General features: G+C 41.4%; 1 protein-coding gene across 1 annotated transcript in view; it reads left to right on the top strand.

Moving 5' to 3' along the window:
- Positions 1 to 14245, top strand: part of xpr1a (xenotropic and polytropic retrovirus receptor 1a) — a 127574-nt gene that overhangs the window by 86464 nt on the left and 26865 nt on the right. The window contains exons 3-9 of the mRNA XM_088928334.1: positions 1938 to 2039; positions 6843 to 7066; positions 7948 to 8097; positions 8193 to 8276; positions 9875 to 9956; positions 11767 to 11954; positions 12889 to 13068. Coding sequence (XP_088784460.1) covers positions 1938 to 2039; positions 6843 to 7066; positions 7948 to 8097; positions 8193 to 8276; positions 9875 to 9956; positions 11767 to 11954; positions 12889 to 13068 — 1010 coding nt within the window. The remainder of the gene's footprint in view (positions 1 to 1937; positions 2040 to 6842; positions 7067 to 7947; positions 8098 to 8192; positions 8277 to 9874; positions 9957 to 11766; positions 11955 to 12888; positions 13069 to 14245) is intronic.

The raw sequence follows: 14245 nt of genomic DNA, 5'->3' as shown, positions 1-14245 counted from the left end.
ATGCAGGATGATTACCGTGCTGGAAAATAATGGCTTTGAGCCGATTTTATATTTTTACTTCTCCTTATTTTAACTATTCCATCTCTATTGTGATGGGCCATGTCACATACAGTACTTCAGCGCTGTCTAAAACCAGTTGACACAAATTTCATTCTTTAATCAATCGATTGCTCTACTTCGGACCCCTTTTTGCATAATTGTTGCTGTTTAGTTACTGATATTTATGTTTTTGTAGACAATAGACACACAAGTATCTTATTCCTGTTTCCTTTTTAAATAAAGCACTTTCCCGGCAGTGCAGTGTTTCAGACCAAAGTCCGGTTGTTTTTTCTGTCAGGGTGTCGGCGTGGTGTGTGCTGGAACTGAGGGTGCACAACTCCTGGATGTGGTTTTTTCTCAGGAGAATCATTCTGAAGTGCTCTGGGGCCTGTCAAGAATCAGATTGTGCTATTTGTGATTTAGCAATTGCTTTAATGGTTTATGACATGTTTTATGTGTTCTGTGTAATTCCTTTGGCATTGTTTCCTGTTGTATTAGTTTGCAGTACGTAATGCATTGGTGGTTAAAGGTACTCTATTCAGTCATTTGGCCATTGGCATTGTCCTCATTCTGTATAGTTCACACTACAGTATGAATGTGCATATCTAGGGCCTGAGTGGGCCATCCCCACTTTCTCAAAGGAGCTCAAATGCAGCATGAAGAAGTCTGTCTGTCTGTCTGTCTGTCTGTCTGTCTGTCTGTCTGTCTGTCTGTCTGTCTGTCTGTCTGTCTGTCTGTCTGTCTGTCTGTCTGTCTGTCTGTCTGTCTGTCTGTCTGTCTGTCTGTCTGTCTGTCTGTCTGTCTGTCTGTCTGTCTGTCTGGTCTTTGAGTTCATTCACTATGAAATCTTAACAGTTGTTCCATGTTGGTTGATGAATTTTACTTCTGTGTTCCATTGTGTATCTAGTAGCTCAATACATTTACGGTATGGGGATTCAACAGGGCTAATCTTGGACCCTAGTTTTGGATTTGTCTACCTAAAACTTTGAAACATTATATGTGCTGTCTAAAGTAGACATCCGTTAAACAGTATTGTCGCCATCCTTTTAACAAATACTGGGGTATTTGTTTGGTGTTTCATGATCTATATGGAAGTAGTGCCACCTACTGGTCCACCAAGATCACCACCAGCAGCAGCTTGGATATTTAGGATATATAGTTAGAAGCATAACAATCAAATCGAGGAATGTTGAATAATATACTATTAAGGTCTCATTTACTGTGTACACTATGTTACCACTTTATAGAAATTGTATGGTTGCTCTGGAATTGGTTCAGAGAAGAGCAACTAGTTACATTCTAGATCTTACAGTAATGACCTACAGGCTGAAGGAACCGTTAAGAGTTTTTTGTTTTGAACAGGGAAAATTCTGAGGGGACCCGGTAAAAGTATTCAGTATCATTTAAAAAAGGAAACCCAGTGGACTTTAATAAACAGTGAAACACAAGCCAGAGGACACAAGTTGAAGCTATGTGGAAGGGCATTTAAAATCAAGAACAGGAGGCACTTGTTTTCCCCAAAATGTTGTGAGACTATGGAGCAAGCTGCTTAGCCGTGTTGTTGAAACTGCGGCATTCTTTCAAGAAATGGCTGGATGAGATTTTCAGATCAATGAGCAGTGGTTACTATTATAATGTTATGAACCAGATTTCTTTAAATCTCTAGAACAATCAGTTTTTTAAGTGTGTGGTTGTACATGATGCCACAAACAATGTGAATGTGATTAAAACGCTGATAATACACACAGGCAGTACAGGGAGAAATACTGCTCTACTCCCCAGACCTAAATCTTTCAGTGTGATGGTTTACTGTGTAAATACAGAACTTAGTATTTGAGAAGCGGTTCAGGTGAATTGCAAAAAAAGATGTTAATTTTTTCCTTCTCTGCTCTCTACAGTGACAGATGAAGACACAGTGAAAAGATACTATGCCAAGTTTGAGGAGAAGTTTTTCCAGACTTGTGAAAAGGAACTTGCCAAAATCAACACATTCTACTCAGGTATGTGTCTTCTGTAAATTTATAACCAGATATTTAAGCACATGTTTGGTAACACATGTTAATAGATACTGGGGTTTGGAAAGAATGCTTGAATGGTTTATTCTGAAGTCCTAAACATAGTGTTGAAATCCTTAATCTCTCAATGTGATAATACTGGTGCTCATACCTCATAAGCCACAGTAGCATTGTTCCATTGTGTTTTGGGGTATTTTTAGTGTCCTGAAACTCTGCTGTCATTACAAGCTACCCCATTGGAGGATCGTGTGTTTCAGAGAGTGTGCAGTGGAAAAATCACATATGATAACAAAAATTAAGTTTCTATATTACTTCTTCAGAGTCGCCACAGTATCATACGGCACTTTCAGTGCATGCACGGGAGATAGAGACCACACTCGAGTCACAAGGGAATAGTGTTTTTCAAGTTTGACTGACATAAAATAAACACTGAGAGCTGTCTGAGAAGCATTGGGCAAAAGCTCACTGTTTTGCTGTATAAGACAAGTAGGCCACCTCAGATTAAATACTGAGATAAATTTATTTTATAACATTGATAAAAAAAGTGCTTGGGTCAGTTGGGGAGGCTCTTGGTGCTGCAGAATGTTTATATTTGTGCAAGTGGACCGTGGCTTCGAAAAGGTAGAGAAAATTCCTTCTTGGTCCATTTCTTGGCCCGCCTGGGCAGATCTTCTCCCTCACAGCTTACTCTTTCACTCTCCTGCTCTTTGCCTCTGAGTGTTTTCTCTCTGTGTTATACAGTACTCCCACCTCTGTCGGCCTCTCACCCTCTTTCTCCCACAAAATACCTGTTATCAGACACAGAGTTTTAATGTGGCAGCTGGCCCTTTCTCTCTCAAAACACCTGAGGCTAGTCACCCATCTGTAGCTTTTGTTATGTAGAGCGTTCTTCGTTAATTTTTTCCATGAACCCTAAATGTGAGGTCTTTCTCATCTAAACTGAGAATGTTTGCCGCTAACTTGGCAGACAGAGACTTTTCAGTGCACAGCCTTTCAGATAGTGTTATGAAATCATAAGTCCATTGGAGAAGGATGAAAAAAAGGCATAATGTTTTAACAACTGTCATGTAAACAGTCTTTCTAGCCTCTAAACAGCAGAAAGGAATAAAACATTTATCCATCCAAACCAGGGAACTGTGAAGAATAAACTTCAACAATCAAGACTCAAGACAATCCTGTTTCCAGGGTGCCTAGAGTTTTGTACAACACAGTCTTTTTCCACAACTCACTCAGACCTACTTTAAACTCATTTATACTCATTAATCTTTCATCTTGGCAGCAAATCTTACATTTGTTTTTGATAAGAAGTGCATGCTGTCTTCCTTGAATTTGTTCAATGTAATTGTCATTTAAAGCAGCTTTTGTTGAAAATTTCCATCTCTGTAATCATTCCCTTTCTTGATGAAGCAGACAATTGTCTTGATATCTGTACTTAAAGACAGATTGCCACTGCTTTTAAAACGTGTTTGGTCCTAATGAATTAATTATGGAGTTTTCAGGCCATGAGCTACAACACAATGATAAAATGTTGATTTTTAAATACTTTTTTTATTGGCCACATATCCACATACTGTGCTCTTTTGCAAAATCGATTAATCTCTGCACACAGCTGCTTCCTTTTAGAAACACGTCAGCAACTTTAGTATCTTGTTGTGTAATTGTGAAACTGTGCAGCTGGAAATTCCCGACTGAATGTTAATGACCTTTTTAAAAACAATTTGGATCATGTATACTTCATCATAAGTGCATGGCAAGAATTTATATGCACTGCGCTATACACACTACATACTGAACCTGTATGCTGCACTGGCGCAGGTTGTGACTGCTGGTACAGGCTCTGTACAGATACTATAAGCTGGTGCTGTATATGGAGCCTGGTCTTTCCTCTCTGCGTGCGTCTGTGTGAAGTTTGGGACCTGTGCCATCCAGCAGAGTTTGTCTCGCTGGGAAGGAAAGCGGCCTGTCAGCCTGGTCCAGCACTGTGTCCAGGAATGTGTCGCTGGGGTGGGACTGACTGGGAGAGACGGAAGCTGGGATTCGGGCCAGAGACTCTCATGTTACCTTAGCAGCACTTGGCAAGAGGTTGTTAAACTGTTGATGACCTTTGTTCGTGGGCATCCAGAGCCTTTGATTTAATGTTATTGCAGGCTAATTCCCCCATCCGCTCCACTGTAAATAGACGTTGCACTGTTGCCACACTAGAGCTTTCTCCCAGCTACACTGACATCAGGAAGCTTCGTTAAGGTTGAGGGGATTCTAGGTGTGTTTCCATCACCAAATCTTTGGGAACTCAGGTGTCACCCTTTTCAGATTGCCTGTGTTCTGGCCCTGCCATTCCCCACCATCAGAGAGTGTTTAATCTTTTATTGTGCGTTTGTCATGGGTTATCTTAGGGGTGTTCTATTGTTAGTTATTAGGTTAAAGTGTAAAATAATTCACATTTTTAAATAAACTCCAGAGAAAATGATCTTCATTGCAACACCTCAACCCAGTAGGTTTCCTCATAGTAGTATACAGGGGGTGGACTAATTCTAAAGCAATTTCTGCAATTATTTCTGCATATGTACAATGTTCATTGTGTATATATACTTTATATGCAGGATGTTGATAGTTTTTTTTGTAAGAGAAATTGGCATACAGTATAATAGAGCATTCCAGTTCTCTGATCAGTTCACTTTAGAGGTATTGAAGCAGTAAGCTGCATGGCATTTAGGAAAACAATATAAATATTTAAATCTCTGCCTGTGCTCTCAATCACATGTATACATTTAGAGAAGCACATTCATTTGTAACCCAGTATTCTACCAGTTTCTAAAAATCGAAAGCAGTATGACTAAACAAAATCTAACCTTTGATTTTTCAATAACCACTGTATTCAATAACCACTAAACCATATAATACTATTGGGATTAGATGCTTTGATCTCTTTTCAAGTTCGTTATTAAATGTCATAGCATTATAATCTCAGCTTTGCTATTTCCCAGTCTAGGTCTTTTCTTCATTTATTGCAAAAGAATTGGAGTTTGTCTCCCTTGGTATAACATATTGGGAATTCACAAGCAGAATAGCTGTATATTGTAAAAATTTAAATATGTACACTGTAGAAGTCATTTATAGGCTTATATATTAATGGAAAAATAATATTGAAAAAAATACTTAGGTCTGAGCTTAGAGACACCTGTAGGGGCTATAAGTAAGCTCTCCCTATTTAGCTTATTATAGTTACATGTATCATGTTACATGACATTTAAACCATTTGTTTATATAAAAATCCTTAACACCCTCCACTCTCTCCCTTCCTCTTTGGATATACAGACCTGATGTCATTGAGCCCCCATACCCTGTGCAGTTATATCTGGAGTTGAGCAACACTCACTCCTGTGTTAAGACCCCTGACAGCTCTCGCAGTGTCACATCCTACTGTGGGAAACTAATGGAAGAACAAAGCTCAGCCTGAACCTGAAATGAAAGAGAGAGGTGTGTGTGGTCGGTGTCTTGGGAACAGATTGCTTTTCAATTTCATTTTTTAAGAACATTGTAGGTACAGTATGTGTTTCACAAAAGAGGAATGAAAGCTCTACCGACTTGTTGTGTGGTGTTTTTGTGGGGTCCTAAGATGAGTAGTGTATTAGGACTCTGGGCCCGTGTTCTATAGAGAATTGGGTAAACAGGAACCCTGCGTGTTTAAATCTTTCTGCAGTGCTGTGGGAATAAATACCGAACAGATACAGGGCATGAGGTGCTGTTGCTTATGTACAGCATATGAACAATCTCCAGATGAGTTTTGTTTGACTTTCTGGTACGCCATCAAAACTCAGTGCTTGTATTACTAGTTGGAAAACAAGCATAGAACAGGTGGATTTGTTTTTCAAACATTAACAAAGCTACATCTTTGACTCACAACAAACTCAGTATATTCCTTGCAGTAATTTTTGGGGGGTTCTGCCTGAGCAAAAATCACACTTTGTAATGCTTCAAGGTAACAGGTTGATTAAACAATGCACTCAGTGTATTTGTATTGTCATTCTGTGTGGTTATTTTGGGAACCTCAGCAGTTGTTTTTAATGCCTGATTAAATCACTGGGGTTGCTCACACTATTTTTGCTGCTGTGCATTACATAATCGCATTCGGTTTATACTGTATTTTGTCTGACCACTGTGCTTCACACCGCATGGAGAAATGTCCTATCATAGTCACCTGTGTTTCAACAGAAATACATTGGAGTATAATGAAATTACACCTCATTTCTTATGGATAAAGACATCTGCAAAAGGATCAGATCAAACCAACATAAAAAATAAGTAAAAATATAACAACGAGAAGTGCCCCTTCTACAAAATGGCTGCTAAGTAATTCACTCAGTTTCTCTGCAGTGATGGAACGCAGTTATTTTCCGAGCTTCACTGTTCATAAATGCTTTGTTTTATACAAGGCTCTGCCACTTTTAAATGAATGCTGCACCCCAACCAGTAGCAGAGGGGCTAAGTTTGTCATGGTAACAAAATGGTACTTTTATTTAATCAAACAAGTCAACTGAGAATAAATTATCATTGAAGCTGAACCTGGAGAGTATACAGTATGTATGTGTACAGAAGGGCATTTTATATGAGCAGTTTGAGTAAATTACCTTGATCAGGGGTGCTGCTGCAGCTACTCACCTGAGATTAGATCCAGTGACTGTCAGGTCTGCAGTTCAAACCCCTAATCCCCGCATTGCAGCATCTTTGCGGTTGTGTCACAGCCATACGTAATCTTTGATCTCGCTTGTCCCCCTCCTTCATATCCAGAGAAGCTTGCTGAAGCCCAGCGCAGGTTCGCCACCCTCCAGAATGAGCTCCAGTCATCTCTGGACGCCCAGCGAGAGAGCAGCACTCCGCCGGGCCTGCGCCGCCGCCGCAAGACCGTATTCCACCTGTCTCACGAGGAGCGAGTCAAGTACCGGAACATCAAGGACCTGCAGCTGGCCTTCAGCGAGTTCTACCTCAGTCTCATCCTGCTCCAGAACTACCAGGTGCGTCAGCCTTGCCCGTTGCTGAAGAGTCTGGAAAGCTTTCCTTGAGATGTGCACACTGCGTCTTCCCTTCCTCTGGTAGATTGTGGGGTCTGAATTCCTCTTGCAGCAGCGAAAGCATTTTTGTTCCATTGTCATAGAGTTTGTTTGGTTGATTTGAATATTCTTGAGTTTCATATTACATCCCCCTCCAAAGCATCAGTAGGAACCAGATAAAGGTTACAGTTGACACTGTACAAAACACTATATAAAATAATGAAACACTTGCAAAGCATCTGTGCAAGAGAAAAATCTGTCTGTTAATCGCATTCTGTTAATCGTTAGTAAAGTTTATTTAATGCCTGGCAATGTTTTTTTTATATAGACCAGGATAGTAGACTTTGAGGGAGTTTTGAACATTCTGTACTTACACTGTCTGTGGTAGGGGAACAGTTTGCAGTAACCCAGCTCTCAGGAGACATTCCTGCTTCATGCCCGCTATGGGATCTGTGAGAGAAAGTTACTTTTAGAGCTGAAGTGGGCTTTGCATCACAGAACATAACACAGAACAAGAGATTATCCTGAACGCAAACGTCAGTTTTGTTACAGTTACAAAAACTGACCATTGGAGACATGAAAAGGGTTGATATCTACAGTAATATCAGAAAAGGCAAAAATAAAGAAATTTGAGATGCACTAAATTATTTCTAGGGGGGTGGTATCTGTAAAATCTTTTTCTGCCATTTAAAATGGAGGAAGTATGTACTGTAGTATGTAGCCATAATACAAATGCTATGATGATCTCCAAATCTGAAAGTTACCCTTCCGTTGTGCCTTTAAATAAACAAATGTCCTTTTACAGTAACATACGGGAGTGATCATCTATTGCTGTTTGTTTCCAGAATCTGAATTTTACCGGATTCCGAAAGATCCTGAAGAAGCATGACAAGATCCTGGAGACGCCCCGTGGGGCTGATTGGCGGGTGGCCCATGTGGAAGTGGCTCCGTTCTACACCTGCAAGAAGATCAACCAGCTCATCTCAGAAACGGAGGTACCGCTCGGTGGGCCCGCACGCTCTTTTTAACATCGGGGCCCCGAATCGGCATGGAGCGCTGGAGCTGACCCCCCCCTGCGTGTCTGTTTCAGGCGCTGGTCACGACAGAGCTTGAAGGTGGGGATCGACAGAAGGCAATGAAGAGGCTCAGAGTGCCCCCGCTAGGGGCAGCGCAGGTGAGTGTCGCCGCTCAGCACGGAAAACCGCTGACAGAACTCGCACTGACTTTGTCCTTTTCTGATCTGCTTGCCAAAGACAAGGCCTGCACAGGGAATTCAGGGCATTCAAAAGTATCCTGAGTAACCAAACATGTGTGAGCGATTAACCAAATCTAATTTGTGCTTGTAAGCTGTTAAAAATAGATGTTCTTTCTGAAAAAGGACAGGAACATACATTTATAATGCTAGGGACAAAAGGGACAAATCTGTCCTGTTTTTCTGGGCAGTTGTGCCATTAAAAAGCACCATAAGACTTTAACAGAGTTAGACCAAGGCTTTTGTTTTGCTTGTCCGTGGCACTGCAGGGTTGCCGCAAGAGATGTTTAACATGGGCCAGCAAGAGAGCAGCCCAGGAGGCAGCGAAGGATGTCCTGAGTGCCAGCCGTGACAGGAACTAATTACAGTTTCTTTTCACCCCTGACATATAGAGCTCAGCCCATTTTCACGTCGTTTTTTTTAACCCTGGAACTTAAATAGATGTTCTCTTTCCGATCCAAAGTTTGTTTGTTTTTTCTACTCTACAGCTGGAAAGGAAGGATTTAAGGAAAATTAAATTCTCAGCTGAGAAATCGCTTTTCACTCAGGATGTGGCTCAATCCTGAAGTCAGGCTGGGTGTGTTGTGGGGGACCGTGAGCTAATCCGATCTTAAGAGACACTGACCTTCGTGACCTTCTTCTTTATATCGGTGATAAAATGTAAAATTTAGTTACACTCTTGAGGCATCGACTGTTTAGTAATTCACCTCCCAAGGTGATCTAACCATTTTCTCAGCTTTCTTTTTCGAGCACTCCAGTGTCTAAGGAAGCAGGAGTCTATGGTTTACTAGTCACCATTACCCTTGTTGTACTCACGTGAACTAGGTATTTGAATAGAAAATCAAATCACCTTTTGTGCAGTATGTCGCCATCAGTTGCTAATTGAAGAGTACTCATAACATCTGTGGGCTAATCCCTGCTTTACAGATATCGTCCTTCGTAAAGGATCCAGCACTTGTAGTGTATATTATGGTTCTTGGAGAAATACTGAGGTTTAAAGAAGCAAACAGTGTCCTGCTATTTCCAGTCAGGTGTGCTAGGAGTACGTTTTGTTTTTTGTGCTTAGCTTCACGCCAGCAGTTCTGATTTTAAGTACCAGTATTCAGATATCTAACAAATTTTATATTATAAAATAATCTTGACACCTAGATATTGGAATGTGAGTTCAAGGACCAGCCTCACAGCGTGCCCTTATTAGTGGTTTGAATGAATTGGTTGCACTGTTTTTGCATAACCGTGAATAGACGGTTTTGGAAAGTTTTCTAATTGTGGCAGCAACTGCTTTAGCCATTCAAATAAAAACTGTAAACGGGACTATATGCAGGCGGTTTCAGCCAAAGTTGATTTTAGTAATTGTTACAGTGTTATCCGTTTCATGGAAGAGCTTCCTTGTTTTATTTGGTATACTATGTTCATTTGTTAGTTGCTATTTCTCTGCAGGTGATCAGCTGAGGTTGTAGAGTTGTGGTAACGCGTCTCCTGCGAGTGGCGCTGTGAGCTGTGTCTCTTGTCTCTTCCAGCCCGCCCCTGCCTGGACAACCTTCAGAGTAGGACTGTATTGTGGAGTCTTCATTGTACTGACCGTGACATTCCTTCTGACAGGTATGCTCAGGGATCCTTCGAAAAGCTGTCGAACCCATCAGTCTTGTTTCCCAAGGCAGAGTATGATGTCTCGAATTCAGGGCGGCTATCACTGATTTTTAGGGTGGCTGCAGATTTCCCAATATTTTGTCTAGTCCCACAAAACCTCATACTGTAGCTTAAAGTGTGCATTAACCCTATAACTACCAAAATGGAAAATTGTAGGACTAGATTATTATTTTTATTGTTTTGCAAAATGAATTAATATTGAATGAATGTTTCTGTTCCCCACATTGGCTAGCCACTCACAATTTAGGAATGATCGCACCAGATAGAGTATATAGAGTTTTTTACTGGTTAAATGTGATATGAAAGCTCAATAGCAGCAGCATCTCTGTTGTTCCCCATCATCCCATCCTAACCAAGTTCAAGTTTATTGTCATTATACTCATATACAGGTATATGGTATATGGTATAACGAAATGCTGTTTAGCTAGCTCTGTAGTGCTCTAAGAATTCCAGGCTGTACCAAGGACACTGTCAGATCAGTGACGCTTGGTGAGACAGCAGTACATCCAGGCTTAGGTCAAGGATTGTACATAACGAGAGGAAGAGATGGCCTGATGAACTGGACCAGTTGCAATGAATTTGCTTCAGGGTAGTGGAAAAAAGACAGTAATGCAGTCACCAGTTTAAAGTCCTCAGAGGTTAGTTTGGAAGTGTGTCAACACAAAAGAGTAAGGAGGATGAATTGGGTAAAACCCCAAAACTGGACCAGAATGACAGCAAAGCCTCCTCCTCCATTCCGCATTAATGTAAAAGAGACTCCTTACCAGGAAGAGGAGTGCTTATGAAGAACGGTTGTGTTTCTAATTAAAGCTAAGACCCTGGCAACACACATTGGGACTGTTTGTTGTCTGTAAACAGTTCCCTGAGAAGAGATGACATTTAGTCTGAGGCCTAGAGATAAAATAAGGTTGTTGGGTTTTTTTTAAAGAAAAGGGAAAGCCACTTTGTGCCTGCAGACAAACATAAACAGTGCAGCAAACAGCGCAGTCTAGTGGTGGGAATAGCTCATGGCACCCTTCTTTGCTTTTACAGTGGAAGATAAGTTGACTTGCCATAGCGGCCTGAGTCCTAGCAAACAGCTGGGGCAGGGCTGATGGTGAGCCGCTTTGCGTGGCAGGAAGATAAGGTCCCTCCACTCTCCTGACACTGGAGCTATGTGGGGCATTTGCACTGTAAATTTCTGAGGCATCGGGGTCAGAGCTGGCACGAGCGATAAATGCCACACACGGCACGGATTTAGTTTATAGTTACAAGGTGGCCCTCCTGTACCACGGGCCTGGACCAAATTAAAACTGCCTCTTCATTTTCTTTATCAACTCGGTGAGCAAAACATCTGTAGCTCATTTTTAAATACAGTTTCCCCCCCAGAAACAATTTTTGAAATGTGAGTATTTATGTTCAACCTTTACCCAGATCTAAATTGTCGAGAAAGAAGGAATCTATTCCTGTACTACAATATTGAATTAAGTAGCGTTTATCATTTATCTTCTAGCTCGACGGATCCGAGTTGTGAAGCATTCTGAGCTCTCGGTATTTACAGACCTTGTTCAATACTTTTGTGTCATCATTCTGAAATAACTGAAATAAAGCAGATTCAACAACACCAGAGAGGTTGTGTGAGAAAGAAAAACGACTTCCACCACCTCATGGCCTGTGTAGCACATCTAGTTCTGTCTTACTAAAGCAAACGCTGCACAGGTGAGGCCAGAGTGCCAGGGGCTCACTGCTGCCTCCCCTGAGAGCTCTCTGCTGCCCCCTGCAGGTGTGATGACGAAGGAGCTCTCCAATGTCTGGCCCCTGGTGCGGATCTACAGGGGGGGCTTCCTCCTCATCGAGTTCCTCTTCCTGCTGGGTATCAACACCTACGGCTGGCGCCAGGCGGGGGTCAACCATGTGCTGATCTTCGAGCTCAACCCCCGCAGCAACCTCTCCCACCAACACCTTTTTGAGGTGAGACACCCCTCCCCCCCACCTGCCTGAGACACTGCGATAATAAATATAAAAATAATGATACATACAAATATTACAATATAAATAATAATAACAAAGAAAAATAATGTAAAAACATAATTATTTGAACATGCACTTATTCTCTTGCAAGGTAATTAGACTTTTCATTTCTCCCTGTGTACTGTTATTTATTTTTATTCCTGCTGTTCTTTTCTGGTAAGTGGAAATCACCTCCATGAGTATCACTCTAACCCCCTTAGCAGAAAAAAACTGCAGTCCAGCCTTATTTTACTCAGATCTCCTGGACAGGAAGCATAGGACCTCTGAGAGCCATGGTGTGGGTGTTAAGGGCTAATTATCACACTTCACCAGCCCACTAGTTACCTGTGAGTTAGGAATTATTTTAGAGATTTTACTGCTCTGTTAGAAAACATTGTATTTTAAATACCCTCGGATAAACTGCATCGTTTTGAAATCTGTAGGTTGTTCTTAATTGCAGTATGTGCTGATGTGGGAAATTATAATTCAGTCTTCACACAAGCTTTTCTGGGTCTTTAAATCGCCTTTAAAGATGCATGATCATCATGTTAATATTTGTATTCTAATTAAATTAATTTAATTTTTATAAGCTCTGAACTGTTGATGTCGAGTTCAGTTTTCTCTGCCTCTTAACCACGGTATGGTGCCTTGAGATGTGTACTTTGTGGGATGTGCTATGCTGCTAATGACGACAGCGTTGCCAGCTTGAAGCCTGTTCTCAGCCGATCTTGGATGAGAAGGCTGGGCCTGGTTGGCAAGAGACCTACTGCAAGAGGTGTTGGTGGACCAGTAGGTGGCACTCTTCCCTTTGGAGCAGTGCCACAGTATTGTGACCAAGGACACTATACTGTATGAATGCAGACAAATATTAATTCAGCAATTACTGTGTCCACAGATCGCTGGGTTCCTGGGTGTGCTTTGGTGCGTCAGCATCCTGTCCTGCCTGTTCTCCGAATACATATTCATCCCCACACAGGCCAACCCCCTCATCCTGTACGGCTTCATGCTCCTCTTCCTCATCAACCCCACCAAGACCTTCTACTACAAGTCCCGCTTCTGGCTGCTGAAGCTGCTGGTGAGCACGGAGCTGCTGGGGTCTTCTGTCTTTTCAGTTTGCTTCAGGGTGAAGAGGCAAACCAGGTTTTCTGTTTGTAAGCCAACAGCTGGAAGCTCAGAACCCGAGCTTCTTAACCAGACTGTTGTTAAATAACGGCTCAAGCAATCATAAAGTAAAAACGCTGGGGAACTTTTGGATGATTTATGGGGCTTTGAGCTTCCCGGTAGCTCCTTGCATCTGGCGAAATGTCAAGAGGTTTTGGGTTTCTAATGTGTTATGGCCAGTGGGATAAAGTTTGATTCAGGCTGGTCAAAAGTTGTGTTAGTTTCATTATAATGTGTTTTAATGCAGATCTAATAGTGTGTCAGCTATAAAAACATACTCGGTGTGTCAGCTATAAAAACATACTCAATGAATTGATGCGGCTACTTCAATTATTCACAGTCAAGCTCAGACAATAAACTTTAATTGGTTACTGAGGCATTTGGTGCATTCTTTGATCTAATAGCTGGGCTCAGGCAGGTTTTCTTATATTTTTTATTGGTACGCCACACGAGTAACAATATATTTGCAGTGCAATGCAGAGGGCAGCAGGGTTAGGTATAATAAAATGCGGCATCTTTCCTCCAGATGCTTCTCCTGTGACTCTGAAATCATTACTGGGATAAATCTATCAGCACATTTATTGCCTCAGCCTTCTCTGTCAACATGAGCCGGACTGGAGCCAGAGACATCTCTGTCGCATGAAGCTGCAGAGTCTATGCTTTTTTCACTATAAATCAGCACTAAAACACCAAAGTAAAAAAAAAAGTAAGCTTGTCAGGCCAAACACCTAATTGTTATTCACTTAGTATGATGTATCTTATTTTTTTCCCTGCCTTCCTTCAGAAGTAATAATATTTATATTGACATGACATAGCATAATCTGCATCTCCTGCAGTACATTTGAACTGAGCAGACACAAATGGGATCCCTGTGATGGACCGAAAGACCTTGCAGACAAGTACAACTTGTGTCAGATGTGTCCCATGTTAAGTCACACATGTTGAGCTGAAGTACGTTATGGTCATCAAGGTGTCATAATGGTCATGCCTTAAGATGCCTGGAATGGCACTCTTTATAAGTTTTTTTTTATTAAATACTAATACAGCACTCATCTTCGGATGGCTTAACTGTAAAACAATGCAGGCTGCCA

Source organism: Atractosteus spatula, chromosome 11, assembly GCF_055471065.1.
Source record: "Atractosteus spatula isolate fAtrSpa1 chromosome 11, fAtrSpa1.hap1, whole genome shotgun sequence".
Taxonomy (NCBI): Eukaryota; Metazoa; Chordata; class Actinopteri; order Semionotiformes; family Lepisosteidae; genus Atractosteus; species Atractosteus spatula.
This window is presented reverse-complemented; position numbering and strand designations above follow the sequence as displayed.